Source organism: Penicillium digitatum, chromosome 5 (assembly GCF_016767815.1).
Source record: "Penicillium digitatum chromosome 5, complete sequence".
Classification (NCBI taxonomy): Eukaryota; Fungi; Ascomycota; class Eurotiomycetes; order Eurotiales; family Aspergillaceae; genus Penicillium; species Penicillium digitatum.
In genome coordinates this window covers 368,929-384,315 of record NC_089388.1, presented here as the reverse complement: position 1 = coordinate 384,315, position 15,387 = coordinate 368,929, and the positions used below count along the sequence as shown (strand labels likewise).

At 49.2% G+C, this 15,387-nt stretch overlaps 7 protein-coding genes across 7 annotated transcripts; 3 read left to right on the top strand and 4 right to left on the bottom strand.

Moving 5' to 3' along the window:
* Positions 1–48: 48 nt before the first annotated feature.
* On the top strand, positions 49–782 carry Pdw03_1355 (Essential protein Yae1, N-terminal; the record flags this gene model as incomplete). The annotated part of the gene is made up of 3 exons (XM_014679667.2): positions 49–562; positions 608–632; positions 710–782. The coding sequence occupies 3 exons, from the start codon at positions 49–51 to the stop codon at positions 780–782; spliced, it is 612 nt and encodes a 203-aa protein (XP_014535153.2).
* Positions 783–1,176: 394 nt separating this feature from the next.
* Pdw03_1354 (Metal-dependent protein hydrolase) lies at positions 1,177–2,334 on the bottom strand (the record flags this gene model as incomplete). Its single annotated transcript, XM_014679668.1, has 2 exons — positions 1,177–2,209; positions 2,276–2,334. 2 exons carry the CDS (start codon positions 2,332–2,334, stop codon positions 1,177–1,179), a joined length of 1,092 nt encoding a protein of 363 aa, XP_014535154.1.
* A 1,304-nt stretch (positions 2,335–3,638) lies between these two features.
* Pdw03_1353 (ICE2) lies at positions 3,639–5,022 on the bottom strand (the record flags this gene model as incomplete). The annotated part of the gene is made up of 2 exons (XM_014679669.1): positions 3,639–4,442; positions 4,498–5,022. The coding sequence occupies 2 exons, from the start codon at positions 5,020–5,022 to the stop codon at positions 3,639–3,641; spliced, it is 1,329 nt and encodes a 442-aa protein (XP_014535155.1).
* Positions 5,023–6,522: 1,500 nt separating this feature from the next.
* On the bottom strand, positions 6,523–7,131 carry Pdw03_1352 (Endosulphine; the record flags this gene model as incomplete). Its single annotated transcript, XM_066099887.1, has 3 exons — positions 6,523–6,903; positions 6,965–7,048; positions 7,096–7,131. 3 exons carry the CDS (start codon positions 7,129–7,131, stop codon positions 6,523–6,525), a joined length of 501 nt encoding a protein of 166 aa, XP_065957614.1.
* Positions 7,132–7,771: 640 nt separating this feature from the next.
* Positions 7,772–8,627, top strand: Pdw03_1351 (SAM-dependent RNA methyltransferase, predicted; the record flags this gene model as incomplete). The annotated part of the gene is made up of 5 exons (XM_014679671.2): positions 7,772–8,084; positions 8,165–8,182; positions 8,236–8,346; positions 8,400–8,518; positions 8,574–8,627. The coding sequence occupies 5 exons, from the start codon at positions 7,772–7,774 to the stop codon at positions 8,625–8,627; spliced, it is 615 nt and encodes a 204-aa protein (XP_014535157.2).
* A 641-nt stretch (positions 8,628–9,268) lies between these two features.
* Positions 9,269–11,199, top strand: Pdw03_1350 (Pheromone processing carboxypeptidase KexA; the record flags this gene model as incomplete). The annotated part of the gene is made up of 3 exons (XM_014679672.2): positions 9,269–9,387; positions 9,451–9,811; positions 9,865–11,199. The coding sequence occupies 3 exons, from the start codon at positions 9,269–9,271 to the stop codon at positions 11,197–11,199; spliced, it is 1,815 nt and encodes a 604-aa protein (XP_014535158.2).
* Positions 11,200–11,832: 633 nt separating this feature from the next.
* On the bottom strand, positions 11,833–13,185 carry Pdw03_1349 (WD repeat protein; the record flags this gene model as incomplete). Its single annotated transcript, XM_014679673.2, has 1 exon — positions 11,833–13,185. One exon carries the CDS (start codon positions 13,183–13,185, stop codon positions 11,833–11,835), a length of 1,353 nt encoding a protein of 450 aa, XP_014535159.2.
* Positions 13,186–15,387: the final 2,202 nt, after the last annotated feature.

Genomic DNA, 15,387 nt, shown 5'->3' with positions numbered 1-15,387 from the left:
TCGATTGGATTCTTCAACTTTTGACTCATACCTATCTTTGTATCCACAATGGAGCACAATATTCTGGACAGTCTCCTCGATCTGGAGGAGCAATTTTACAATGAGGGATATGAACTGGGCACTGCGGATGGAGCCGCTACCGGATATACCGAAGGCAGCGTTTTTGCCGTTGAGAAAGGCTTCGAGAAGTTTGTCGAGATGGGACGCTTGTATGGCAAGGCATTAGTTTGGGCACAGAGACTAGATTTCAAAACTTCCGAAGGCGCCGCATTGCAGGCGGATGGCACAACGGATACTCTTTCTCTTGATCCATCTATCTGCAAAGACATGCTCAGTCTCCCACCACACAGCACTCGACTGGCCAGGAATCTTCAGACACTTCTTGAACTCGTCGATCCTGCGACGTTGGATATGAGTAATACGGAGGAAGCTGTCAACGACGTGGATGAGCGCCTCAAAGGCGCCGCAACGAAGGCGAAGCTCATCCAACGCGCACTGGGCGAGCGCGAGGATTCGGCCACTCAGGCTGAACCCAAGGATATGACGATTTCTGGAGATGGAAGTGGAAGCATTGAAGATATCAGTTCATTGAACATCCGTCACTAAGGGCTTGGTCATGCTTCACCAAATCGGTAGGCACAACAGACTCTCGACTCCCGGACTCTACCGATGCTCAGGATTAGAGCGCAAAGACTCACTCCTTCGTTAGTAACAGAGCACTCGCATCAGCCAGCACGTTGAAAAACGCTCCAACATTTGAAGCGCCATTCCACAAAGCCTGAGAAAAGTCATTCTGTCAGACTTGGTCCTAGACCCTCCAAATACCCAGGCTTCTCGCTCATTTGCCATGAGAAACAACACTTGGGCTCAAAAGGCAGTCCAATTTTCACGAACCAGATATATCAAGACTCGTCTACTATGTCTTGGACACTAAAGTAGAGAAGCCCTAAAGTCACCCCGGGCGTCCTACAGACGACAGAGATTTGTGGTGTGCGGTGATTTCATGCAAGACGAAATTGAATATTTATAATCATGTCTGAAGACCCAGAGTTGCAAAGGAAGAAAGGTCATGTCAAAAATAAATCTTGGATTTTCTTTGGATGTCATAATCTAGAAACATTTCATCAAAAAATGCAATTTCTTTCGGTCTTGAATTATCATCAAACCACCAAAACCCTATAACTCAAGGCTGCGCTCAGCCATGGCCATAGCACCCTCTCTCGTCTTGTGGCCACCGATGAATCCGCTGGCATGAACAAAGACCGCACCCTCGGGGATCTTGCTCTGGCTATTCTTCTCAGCCTCCGCAGCCATAACCCCATCAAGGTCCTGGTCACGGACACCGCGCCATGCCTCAGGCAGAGGCTTGCGAGACTCAAAGCTGCTCTCGGAGACGGAAACGCACTGCACGCGCCACTTGGCTCCTTCAGTAGCGTTTTCGGGGTACAGAACATAATACACCTGGAAGGCGGGGTCAACCTCCTTGGTTCCCGAAGCCTCGGCCTCGAAGTTGTAAAGGTGCTCCTTCCAGGGCACACCGCTCTGGGGGAGGACGATGATGCGGCCGGATGGGTGGGTATCCTTGCGCGAGGCGTAGGCGGAGCCGACAGTCGTGCGGGCAGGCATCCAGGATGTGCAGGCGTGGTGCATTTTGCGCGCAAACGCGTTACCGATAAGCGTGCTGGCACGTCCGAAGAGGCTGTCCTCGTCCTGGGGCTCGCCGGGAGGGCTGGTGGGATCTGGGTTGTTCATGTCGCCAACCATTGAGGCGAGCGTGATACCACCGTTCTTGAAACGCTTCTCGACTCCAGCGGCAGCAAGTGCAGCCTGATCGTAGGCAGAGATACCGTTGTCGTTGGCGTCAATCGCTTCGATAAAGTCCGTGTACAGCTTCTCGTACAGCAAGTCTACGTCGGCATGCTCCACTGGCAGGGAGAGTTTCTGGGCAAGGATCGCCTTTCCGAAGTGCATGTACACCAGGCCGGCGGAGGAGAGCTTGGTGGCGTGCTGCGGGAAGGTCGTTGAGAAGGTCCGCTGGTGGTGATCATACCGGTGGATGGCGGGGTCGTATACGCCGCCCACGTCGACAACGGTGTGGCATTTCTCCAACTCGGCGGGGTCACGCGTGCGAACTAGAGGGGAGGAGGCATATATAGGGAGCAGGCGGAGGAGGTAGACGGCCAGGGCCTCGTCGGCGTGGAAGTGGCCGCTGTTTTAGTCAGGATCCAAAGAGATTGAGCTAGATGCGTAGCAATTGTAGGAAGATTGCACTTACTTGTGTGTCCCGATCAAGGGGGGCGAGGTCTTGAGCTTTTTTGCTGCGTTTTCGGCCATTTTAAAGTAGTTATTGAATCTGAGCATTCAAAATGAAGGGGAATAGTCTCAAGGTCTTCGTATGTTAAATGCTGCGCTCTTATCTGCACTACCATATCAGGTTATTAGGGCCCTGGAATAGGGCTGAACACTGGCATGTGACCATGAGCTCTTGATGTGTGAGAAATCACCTACAACAACAAGATTCTCTTGGAGAGAACAACAACTAAGCGAGACAGAAAGCTTTGCATTTGATTGAACGAGTCAGAAAATATCCTTAAGATTCTTTGGGCCAACATAATCAGGTTTTAGATTACGTTGTCAAGAGCAGAGGCGGCACCGAGCTCATGTGACTATTTTTGTGTCCAACAAAGATCAATGGACTGAAACTGGAACACCTTTGACAAAGCAACCCTTGAGGAAACGGTGATGTGCCACCTGGCTACCAAAAGCTTTGGTAGACATGGAAGGTCGAAGGAAACAGCGGTTTTCCATAAGCCTACAACTGTCCTGCTCTACAACACTCAAATCAATTCTAGAAAAGGAAATCTTAGATCTAATAAACCCCCACCCCAGCGCCTGGCAAGAAGTACAAGAGAAGAAAGAACTAGGTATCCTATGTACAAGCAATGGCTTCATATCAAACCATTTGGACTGTGTGTGCGTGCGGGTGTGTGTAGACGGAGCAAGAGTCGGCTGAGGGAAGCGAAAAAGAACCAGAAAGCTGTGGATAGGAACATTGAGCGTAGACAGCAGAGGGTATAAGTGCCGAACTGGATGAACAGTGAAGATTCAGGGTGGATATGGAAGACAAAGAGGGAAAATAGGAGAAAAAGAAACAGGTTTTATCTGGTATCGTCGAATCGTGAAAAGGAGTGCAAGATATTGAACAGAGTGATGTTTGCCTTGAGACATCAGACAACCAAATACACCCATCTAGCAACCGAGAAGAGCATGCTTGGTGAGGAAGCAAGGAAGGACAGAGGCGGAGGCACGTGAAGCAAAGTCCAATCAAAAGGGAGTCCAGTGATGCATGGCGTCAGGGAGATGGAAACAACTCCGACGGACTCGCTCTACCATAACTGTAGCAAAGGTGGAAGGTCATTGGCGAAATTCCCAGACCAATCGTCGCCGAGTGGCGTTCTCAGATAAGCCAGTTGGTAGGCCTGTGACTGGTTTCATGCAGCAACGGCCTACAGCGAAGGAAGCAAGAAGGCCGATTCGATGGGACTTCGGATTCCTGCGACGCTGTTGCTGCAGCACTTATAAGAAGGAAAGCGTAGGCATTTTGGATTTAGCAGTCATTGATTCTGTCAAGTCGTCATTCAGTCGGTTTTCCAGTGGCCTGCCACTCCATTGTCGAGGTCGTTGGTTTCCCCAAGCCATAGCTCGACCGCATATAGGGATATAGTGCAAGCAAGATTAATCCATCGCCATGGGTTGCCACCACCATTGCCATGGCTGCTCCACCATTCACCGCTGCCACCCATGGCTTGTGATGTTGATGCGAAGTGCTGCATGAGAAGACTGGTGTAAACGGCAATGAGAATGCTCGGGGCGAAGTAGCTCAGGAATCCCAACACTTGGCCGGCTGCGTCGGTATCGTCAATGGAAGCCTCCTGGGAAAGGGCACGGGCGCCAGACTCGCGGACAGCTGGGATAATGCGCGTTGATGCATACAACACGAGCAGGCGATAGGCGAGCGAGATGAGGACGGAGGGTGTGACGGCGCTGAAAACGGTGGTGATAACGTTGAAGGCTGCATGAATAATGGACGGCAAAAGTGACACCGCGTGCATCAGGGTTGTGTAAGATGCCATAATAATGGGAGGCAGCGGAGGAAAGTCTCCAACCTGTGAGGGCGAGGGTATTTGTTCCACGGGGTGCGATGGCTGATAGTCCGTGAAGATCTGGTAGATGCAGAGCACGATGTAGGCGAAGAGAAGAGAGCTTTCGACTGGATTACCGCGACCACTGCCAATGCCCCAGGCACATAGAATGACGGCGCATGTGACAGAGACTCCGATCAAGGCGGCATCGACGTTGGAGATTTCAGGAAATTGCAGAACACGCCAGAGGAAGTACACTGAGCTGGAGATAATGGTAGCCGACAAAACCAAGAGGCCGATCTAGGACAAGGGTTAGTTTTGATCGCGATCTCCATGAGAGATTAAGAAAACATACCATCCAGCTATCACTGCGCCCACCTCGATTGACGAGCCAGCGGGTAATTTGGCCAGCGGCCTGGATCACAAGTAAACTGCAGAAGCCCTCTGTCAGTTGGAAGACCGGGGTAGACCATCTCAAAAGTCTATCCCAGTTGCCGAGGGTCACAGTTTCCACCAGGCCGTCGCGCCCAAAAAGCCATTCCTGAATGGAGGAATCCTGCGCCCTCTTGCCACTGAAAGTGCGCTCCATCCACCCCGTACCTGTGCTGTCGGCATCAACCGAGAATCGATTCAGCGACCAAATCAGAAGGACCAAGATGACGACCCATTGTGTAAAGTGGAGAACGACGATGATGGAGGAACGGAACCACGATCGATCAGGGGTGGTGACCTTCAACAGCGAGACCAGGAAATAAAAGGCCGCCAATGACAGTGAAAAGGCCAGGCCACATGTCTTGCCGCCCACATCGAAAGCTAGTGGGATAGACGAGACGATGATGGCGAGGAACAAGGCCGACGAAAAGACTCGAAAGAGCCACATCGGACTGCCGTGAGAAGTACGCGGTACGGGAGGGAATCCAGTAGATAGGGAAAGGATCTGAGGCAACTGTCGTGTTCAGAGCTGATTCGGAGCTGGGGTTGAGAGAGCAAGTAGGTCAAGGAGGGGGAGATACACACTGTTTTCTTTTTCTTTTTCTTTTTTTTTTTTTTTTCCTTTTGAGCTTATCACTTTTTCAAAACACTTCACGTGGGTCAAAGATCTAGAGAGAGAGATAGAAACCCCTTTCAAAAACAAAACAAAACAACTAAAAAAACAAAGATAAATCAGGCAGATCAGGTAGATCAGGTTGACCAGGTAAGTCAAATCGATCAAATAGAGAATAACAAAATGGATAGGAATTTCTTATCAAAAAAGATGTGGAAGTCTCTTTTTAATAAGAGCACAGCTAAAATTGGCGGTCGGAGCACCATTTTCTACCTAGGCTGTCCTAAACTGATTTAGGGCCTGGTAACCTTTGACACATTACTCCGTAGAAAAGAGGCTAAATAGCTACAACATAAAGAGACTATTACAATACATTTTTAGAGTCTAGTTCACTATGACTTGTGATTGTGTTCCTTTTAAGTGTTCATTAATATGTCCTTTAGATATGCTTCATATAGGTTCGTTGGTAGTTGAGATGTTGAATGTTGTTGTTGTTCAACGAAGAATGTGCACGGAGATACACTCAATTTATAGATGTAGCATGTTACAATAACCGCGCTGATATAGTCTCTACCCCTTAACAATATGACCGAATCAGCTCTGACTAGAAAAAATTTACAAGTTCACTCGTACGATTGCGGTCACGCCTACATAGTATTGGGGACATAGTCATCTGAAGGACGGACAACCCACTACCGGGGAGGAGAAATGGAGAGAGCAACCAACGACTTTGATGGAGTCAAGAGGCGATTGAAATGGTAAACCGACTTCTTCATGTGTGCAGATAACATGGATGGCCGAATAGGAATACAAACACAACGTAGACCAACTATCGTTCGCGAGAATAGAAACCGTAAGGGACACTAAAGGATCATAAACAAGGCCTTGTCGTATGAATTAGGTACGAGCCAGGAGAACAGAGGTCAAGAAACGAAGGAAAAACCGAATGCCACAGATTGCTGATAACTCGATGGTAAATGGTGGTAACTGGAGAAAAATAAAAAAAAAAGCCAAGACACTGAAGAGCGACGTAGTGCTCGATTGACTGGGCAGCGAATGTCCTCAAGAACAAAACATCTGCCATTTCAATGACACACAGTCCAAACACCAACCTCTGCTCCTACTCTGTCCCGCAGTGCATCTCCCTACTCTGCCCCTCCATTCACCAAAGTCGATTGAAGAAAAAAAAAAGAAAGAAAGAAACAAGAAGAAATTCCCATAGCGCCAGGCTTTTGAAAGTGAAATCACAGACCCCCTTCAAAAGATATGCATGCAACAATCGCCCTCCTCAGAACAGCCACAGCCACCCAGTGTAGTGCAAGACTGTATCATGGCCTACCGACGGATAGGAACACCCTCTCTCGCAGCGGGGGGACTGACACTAAGCTCCTTCTCACCAGAGGCCAGACCAGAGCTTGCCTCACCCTCACTGATACTGGTACCGCGGTGTAGGTAGCTACCTCCCTCCTTGATCGGGCTGCGGCTTTGAAACCCGATCGAACCAGGGTGCCCGCTGATGCTGCCGGGAACTTGCTGCCCACCTTGAGAGCTGATACTGCCATTGTTGGCAGAGTTGTTAGCACCTGGCGAGGTTGAGGTTAGGTGCGGGATGTTCTCCGGCACTGGGTGGCGTGAGCCGATGTTGGTGACGCCCAAGTCGGAGGCTTTGCCGGCTTTGCTGAGGGCGTAGTCACCCGAATCGAAGTATTTGCGTTCCTGTGGGAGACATGATGTTAGGGTGATGTGTAAGTGGGGGCTGGCTTGGTGTTAGGCTTGCCTTGAGCTTGTTCTGGAGGACGTCCTTCTTGGTGGGCATCTTGCCGTAGAGGCGCAGCAGACGTTGCTCCTCTGGGCTCAGGGACTAGGGAATTGTCAGTAATGGTAAGATAGGATAGTAGAAATACTTGCGTTGATGTCCACTTTATTCTGCTGGTGAGGATTCATGATGGATGGTTGAAGAAAGTTGATGTTGGAGGGGGAATTGACGCGGGAAAGATAAGGTGGGGAGAAGTTGAAGTGTGACCGGGAGGGTGAGAGGGGAGTTGGGATAGCAACTAATAGGAGAATAGAGGAATCGAGAGATAAAGAAATAGAGAAACAGATACAGGAAATAATAAATAATAGATAGAGGAACCGTAACCGTCTTTAAATAAATTCGAATCGAAGATGGCCACTATTGGCTGTGTACGAGGGAGATGACGTTCGGGGGATTCTAGGGATTCTAGGGATTCTACGTGGAGAACTGAGTGATCTGGTGTTTTAACAGATATATTTAGTCTGGTTGTATATTATTCTATATTATTCTATGATGCAAATCTACTCTCATTTTGGTCGATTCTTCTTAAAGTGTATATAGTATCTAATTACCGGACATATACACACCCCCCCCCCATGGAAAATCGCATATATCTCCCCCATAATATTTTTAAACAACCTTCTACAGCCATCCCAAGGCTCACCTCGTTATAATATAATTGGTACAACTGATCAATGATAACTTTGTCACCTGCCCACAGTGGAACCGAAACTTGAACTTCTTCGTTTCTTCAATTTTCCCGCTTCTGTGACGTCTCTTACACCCACCATGACTCGACCAACCTTCGTAGTCGAACATTTGGATCCCGAGTTGGGCCCATGGTCCACACTCGAATATGCCTGCATTGCGCGTGAATCCCACGACCGCGGGGCAAGATTTCTGCTCAGCTCTGTGCCCGCCGAGCTGCAGATGCCCGCCGAGCTGGCCGCCACCGAGGGCCTCGAGGTCGAGCTGCGTAGTGTCGAGGAGATCTTCGCCGACCGCAAGGATAAGGTCTGCTTGTTGGACCCTTCCGCTAAGACCGAGTTGAGTCCCGAGGATGGTGACAACTTTGAGGTCTTCTTGTTCGGTGGCATCCTCGGTACGGAATTTTTTTTTTTACCCCGCAACATGTACGGATTGAGTTCGAGCTGACCCTTTTATTGTTCACTGCGTATGCAGGCGACGACCCGCCTAGAGGTATGTACTTGTTTTTCTCTATGCCCTTCAGCGAAAGACTGACGAGTTTGTAGACCGCACCTCGGAATTGAGGAAAAAGGGATATGTCGGCCGCCGATTGGGGCCCAAGCAGATGACTACCGACACTGCTGTGCGAGTTACTCGCTTGGTTGTCCACGAAAAGAGTGAGCGTGAAAGGGTTTAGATGATACATGTGCTGTACGCTGATTCTACCCAGTTCCCCTCGAGGAGATTCAATATGTCGACTACCCAGAATTGCTCATCAATGAGCACGAGCGCACCGAGATGCCTTTCCGCTATGTCAAGAATGCCAATGGGCAGCCTATCATGCCCGATGTAAGACTCTTACAATCTAAATTGCCAGAAAGAAAACAAGAAGCTAACAGTCTAGGGGATGGTGGATCTTATTAAGAAGGATGCCGACAAGTCTATTGATTTCTTCTAAGTGATTGCAACAGTTCACTAGCTGAAGATCTCTAACATGAACCGATTATAAGGTCGGCAAGGTGGCTGAAGAAGGGCCTGGGGGTGTTTCGGTGATTTTGCTTTGGTAGGATTGGGGAAGTTCACCTTTTGATTCATCGCCAGGTGGATATCGAAATCATTGGGGTTCTCAATCAGAATATATTTGAATCAGTCTGCATAGTGCTTGTGTAGTAAAGCAATATACAAAAGAAGACACTTAAATACACCTGAATACAAATAAATACATGAAATACCTCTGTCAAGCCAGTAAGTGGCGGTGCATTTCATAAGGTCCACTTGTAAATTACCTGTAATCAAACTCAATACTCCACAGGCCTCCTTTGAACTCCGTCATCCTACTTGCATCTCCTTTCTTTGGGTCTTGCTGTGTCTTGTCACTTCAACTATCTCTCTCCTATTCTGAACATCCTTCCACTCGTGCCGTCCAAACTGCCCAATTTCTCTAACTCCGATGATCTGTTAATTTTCACCTACGAGTCCCTCCCGGGACATCTACTCGACTATTTACCTCAACCCTTATTTTGATGATACCCACACTAGGCTCCTGAAATGCTCTCAATACCATTCCTCCTTTCGTCCATAAAGGGAAGCCCCGCAGCGATGTTATTATCTGCAGTATTGCTGCTGAGTCCGCTGGTGTCGGCCAGTTCGGCTGCTGATTATTATGTGCACTCGTTACCCGGGGTGCCGGAAGGCCCTTTCTTAAAGATGCATGCTGGGTAAGTCCCGAGGATGTTGCATGTCTTCGAGTGCACGAGCCCTTTTTAACGCAACCACTCTAGACATATCGAGGTCGATCCCGACATCAATGGCAACCTGTTCTTCTGGCATTTCCAGAATCGTCATATCGCGAACCGACAACGCACTGTGATTTGGCTGAATGGTGGTCCAGGTTGTAGCTCCATGGATGGTGCATTGATGGAAATTGGGCCCTATAGACTCCAGGACGACCATACGTTGAAGTACAACGAGGGCAGGTGGGATGAGTTTGCCAACCTGCTCTTCGTCGATAATCCCATCGGCACCGGTTTTAGCTATGCGAACACCAATAGCTATCTTCATGAGCTGAATGAGATGGCCGCTCACTTCATCACCTTCTTGGAAAAGTTCTTTGAACTGTTTCCCGAGTATGCGAACGATGACGTATGTTTTCCCGGTCCTCTACTACATTGATTATGTCTCTGACTGCGTTGCAGCTATATCTCGCTGGTGAATCATACGCCGGCCAGCACATCCCATATATTGCAAAGGCCATTCAAGATCGTAACACGGGCGTTGCGGAGAATGGAGGCACACAGTGGCCTGTCAAGGGTTTGCTGATTGGTAACGGTTGGATCTCTCCTACAGACCAGTACCCTTCGTACCTCAAGTTCCTCGAGAGGGAAGGCCTCGCCAAACCAGGTACAGCTCTTCATGACAACTTAAACGCACTCAATGATGTCTGTCTCTCGAAGCTGGAGACCGCCGGCGCAAAGAACAAGCTGGATATAGGCGAGTGCGAGCTAATTTTACAACAATTCCTCGATCTCACCACCGAAAATCACCAGTGTTACAACATGTACGATGTCCGTCTCAAGGACGAGGCCAAATCATGTGGCATGAATTGGCCCCCCGACCTGAAAAACATTGAGCCATACCTCCAGCGACCGGACGTCGTCAAAGCCCTGAACATTAACCCTGCAAAGAAATCCGGCTGGACCGAATGCGCAGGTATGGTCCACCAGGCCTTCACCGCAAAGAACTCCATCCCCTCTGTCCACCTGCTCCCAGGCCTGATCGAATCGGGCATCAACGTTTTGCTCTTCAGCGGCGACAAAGACCTCATCTGCAACCACATCGGAACAGAGACTCTGATCCACAACATGAAATGGAAAGGTGGCACCGGCTTCGAAACCTCCCCCGGCGTCTGGGCCCCGCGGCATGACTGGACCTTCGAAAATGAACCCACTGGTATCTACCAATCCGCCCGCAACCTCACCTACGCGCTCTTCTACAACTCCAGCCACATGGTTCCATTTGACAACCCTCGCCAGAGCCGTGACATGCTCGACCGCTTCATGAAGGTCGATATCGCCAGCATCGGCGGCCAGCCTTCGGATTCACGTATCGACGGCGAGAAATTGCCTCAGACTGCTGTCGGCGGACAGTCTAACAGCACTGCTGCCGAACAGATTGAGAAGGAGAGGCTGAAGCAGACGGAGATGCACGCGTATGCCAAGTCCGGCGAGGTTGTCCTCGTGGTTGTTATTATCGGTGTTGTCGCCTGGAGCTTTTTCATCTGGCACAGTCGTCGTGATCACCGAGGCTACAAGGGCGTCTCGAATGATGATTTATCGGATAGTACAACCATTCTCAACAGATTCCAGAGCAAGCGTTCAGGTCCTGACGTCGAAGCTGGTGATTTCGATGAGTCCGAGCTTGACCAGCTTCATTCTCCTGGTGTTGAGCGAGGGGATTACGCTATGGGTGAAGCTAGTGATGGTGACCATGTCTCGCGTCCGGAAACTCGTGGAATCCGCCAGACTTCATAACAAGTGATTTTTGAAAGGGTTTCTAGGGGGGTTTTGAAGTTTTTGAAATCTTTTGGCATCTATATAAATTAGACGGTGTTATCTTGATCTCATTCCAAGAAAGATTCTCATTCTGATATCTCTTATAGTGTTGTAGTGTTCCCTGTCAGGTGGATGACGGATTACCGACGAAATTCAAGTCCCAACTCTCTACTCTACTCTCGACACTTGACTCTTTACTTCATGTTGCCAAATGCAAGTCAAACGTATGTACAAGGTCGTAAGCCCTGGTACAAGAATTTACGCAAACTTGCCCACTACAAATAACTCGAAATTCCAAATCAACTCCCTCATCTGAAGCCCCATGAGGCAACCCAGCAGGCCATCGTCTGGGATTAAACCCAGTCTACAGCTATCGACTTTAACCATTGCTCTCGCCATAATCCGGCTTGGTGGAGGGGTCTGAGGCTATTATAGTCTCTAGGTAGCTTGTGCCTATAGGCTTTTGTGTATTTCTGATCGTCGCAGTAGCTCTATCCTTTCTACTTGTCCAGGTGACATTGATTATATATTTTTCCTTTTGTCTAGCCTCCAAATACACCAAGCCGTTTGCCCATGAACCATTCAGATCCAACATATGTCAATCCCAAAGCATCACCTCGTCACAGTCCAAACCTTGACACTCCCATCATCAGCCGTTGAAACAAGTACCTCCTCCCCCCCAGACCCCCGATCCGCCCTCTTTGCCCAAGCAATATGATTAATCTCGTAAATCCCATGCGCTCCATCCTGAATGGCAACAAGCACCCAATCCGTCCGCAGCACACTACCAGGAGTGGCATTTGATGCATCGGAATCAGCCGGCTGATCCTGCTCCGATGTAACAAACCGCTCCTCATAAATTGCAATCCGTCCATCTGCACCAGTCGAAGCAACAAGCCCGGTCCGCTTACTCCATGCAACAGCATAAACCGGCAGTTCATGCGCATGCGGGAGCACAGCATCTTCCTCCCAAAACTCATCCGTCCCAGTAGGCCGGATGATGCTCGGGATACCCGTCGCCGCAGAAGACAGCGCTCCCATCTGCTGCGATTCCTTCGGCTGGCGCCGCCACACGCGCACTGTGCGGTCGTCCGAGCAGGAAAGGAGGCGCGGGCCGGAGAGGGCTCTCTGGGAACGCCACTGAGCTTGTAAAGGGCCCAGCTCAGACTCGGAAACGGATTCGAAAATTGGCCCGTTCCACTTCTCCTCTGTGTCTTCCCCCTCCCAATCCAAATACCAAACTGTCCCCCCATGCCCCTTGATACATGCCACCTGGCCCCAGTCATCCAGATCCTCCCGCCATAGCCGGATGGTATCGTCATAGCTCCCGCTAGCAAGACATTCCTCTGAAGGATGCCACGAAACACACTTCACATCGCCCCCGTGCTCCTGCATCACAGCAACAGTCTCGAAGTTGTTATCACCATCATCGAGATCCTCCCAGATCCAAATTGACTTGTCGCGTGAGCATGTTGCCAGCAGCATCCCCGAAGCAGACCATGATACCGACTTGACTTCGCTGTCGTGGCCGTCGAGCAGGACTGCAAACCGCCATTCTTCTTCGTCTTCTTCGCGGTCTGCGGTGTCGGCACCGTTGGGAGCTTCCGTCGAAGTATCGATTGGAGTCTGTTTATCGTCACTGCTCATCCCAAGCCCGACACCCTCTTCCTGACCGTAACTATCCCATCGCCGCCAGATGCCCACTGTTGCATCGAAACTGCCCGTCGCGAGGACGGACTCCCCGGCCATATGTGGCTTCCATGCTGCTGTACGGACGGAGCGCTTGTGGCCACCGGTGATAGTGGAAAGGAGAGTAAAATTTGTGAGGGAATAGACTCGGATGGTTTTATCTGAACTGCAGGTTGCGACTATGGGGAGAGTTGGGTGCGGAGCTGTGAGCCAGGTTCGTTCTTGGGAGGGGGGTAATAGGTCGGATAGGTGTACTATTGTGACCTTTGGAGACATTTTTTGTGTTTCTCGTTGGAGAGTGGAAGTGTTGAGGGTAAGATGGAGGGATAGGGAGGAAGATGGTGGTGAGGTTGGAAATTTGATGGTGTACAACAGTCTACCCTATAAAGATTCACCACCTCCACAGTGGCGTACTAGCGTATAAATTAGCATAGTATTTAATATGGTATTTTACAAATTGATACTACATTATTCTTTTAAAAAACAGAGTTCTCAACCTTTCAACTCTCCATTTCTCTCACACACAACATACAACAATTTCTCATATACAATGCCACTACTACATACAACACTTAGTACTTAGTAGCACCCCCCTGAGCATCAATAACCGCCTGGCACCGAGCAGGCATACTCTCAATCAGCCCATTCAAGAAATCCTCCGGTACAGCATCCCAAGCATCACGAACAACCCCTCGGAGTATAGTAGGCGTCATATACTGATCTCCATACTTCTCCTCTATCCAATCCTTCATCCAATTCCATACAGATTCAATAGGATTCAAATCCGGTGAAAATACAGGCCACGCCATTATACAAACACCAAGCTCCTCAAAGTATTCAATTGTTTCTTTGGCAGAATACCCAGGCGCATTATCTTGCATAACAATTGGGTTTCGATCCTTTCGAAGGCGAAAAAACCCCTCCATTAAAGGAGCAATATACGAGATATAGCCTTCGGTATCAATCCAGCCCCATTCCAAGCCCTAAAAGAGGGACGGGCCTTTTTCAAGGCCTAAAAACGAAGCCCAAAACATCCATCCTCCACATTTCCGGCGTCGAGGTCGAAGGCAGTCAGGGTGCCTTTCTTCATCAGCTCGCCGAGTCACTCGTACCTTTCGGTGGTATCCAGGGGTTACCCAGGTCTCATCAGTCCAGATTATTCGACACCAATCATCACGAGTCCAGTTAACGTGAGCTCGTGCCCAAGGGAGGCATCAAGGAGATTCTTCTCCTTTATATCAGGTCGACCAAGCGCAACACGGCGGTTATATCCCCTACTAGCCAAGGTTCGTCGAAGTGTATCAACAGAGATATTAAGAGATAGAATATTGATTAACTTCTCGTACGAAAGCCGGCGATTGATCTCATTTGTAGTGATAAAAGTAATAATATCATCCACTTCACTCCTTATCAATTTCGGGACTCGACCCGGGGGCTTACGAGGCGTAGGAGTACCTCGTGCAATCGCCCAGCGTACTTAGTTCCGGGTGATACCAAGATAATCCGCAATTCTTTATTTCGACCAGTCAATACTATCCAAAGTAAGCACTTGGATAGCAGTATCTCGCTCTAGCCAGTTCCAACGTTGTAATTTCCGGTCAAGATTACCCATCGGAAAGGGCTCACAAGGCATAGCAGAAGTAGCGGAATTGGTGGTGTCGGCGGTAAAGGACTCGATATCGGAATCCGGTGGTTGGGTTGGGGGGGGGGGGGGGGGGGGGCTTGGGGTACGAGGGACCTCTTCAATAGGGGCTCAGGGCATTCCATAGTGAATTGAATTGAATTGTATGGTAGAGAGGGTAGTTGAAGAAGGAAGAATTCAAGAGCAAAGCAATACATGGTGAATACAGAGTGCTAAATTTCATTAGGACTAAATTATGCAGGTCTCTACACCGCCACTGTGGAGGTGGTGAATCTTTATAGGGTAGACTGTTGTAGAGGTTGCTGATTAGATAGGGAGGATAGTGGTGAAATGTCCGGTCCGTGACTACAGCTCGGTTCATCGATGAACTCAGAGCTCAGGCCACCGAATGACTAAGAATATCATATGACTCTAGGGCTTAGCTCATGTGCTCCCGAGAGGATTGCAGGGTTGCATACTCTCGGCGCCTGAGGCCGCTACTCAGCGGCGCTCGGACCAAGCAATTGGTCACAGGAAAAAGGGGTTTCATGTTGGATAAGCGAGGGCTTGGCATGTTATGTAAGAACTCTACATTATAACTGGTGTTTAGCACTATCCAATAGAAACCATGCGATCCTTACAGAATCTCACTCACCGGCTACTATAACGTATTTCACTACCGAGCTGGCCAAACCCCCGAGCTGGCAACCTTAACCAACTTCTTAATTTAAAATGTATTTATCTCAACCAAACCACTATTATATTAAATACACTATAATGATCTATTCTTTGGACATACATTTCTTTTATGACCCTAATTTTTACATAGCCCGCATGTTGGTAATACTCTCGTTCGG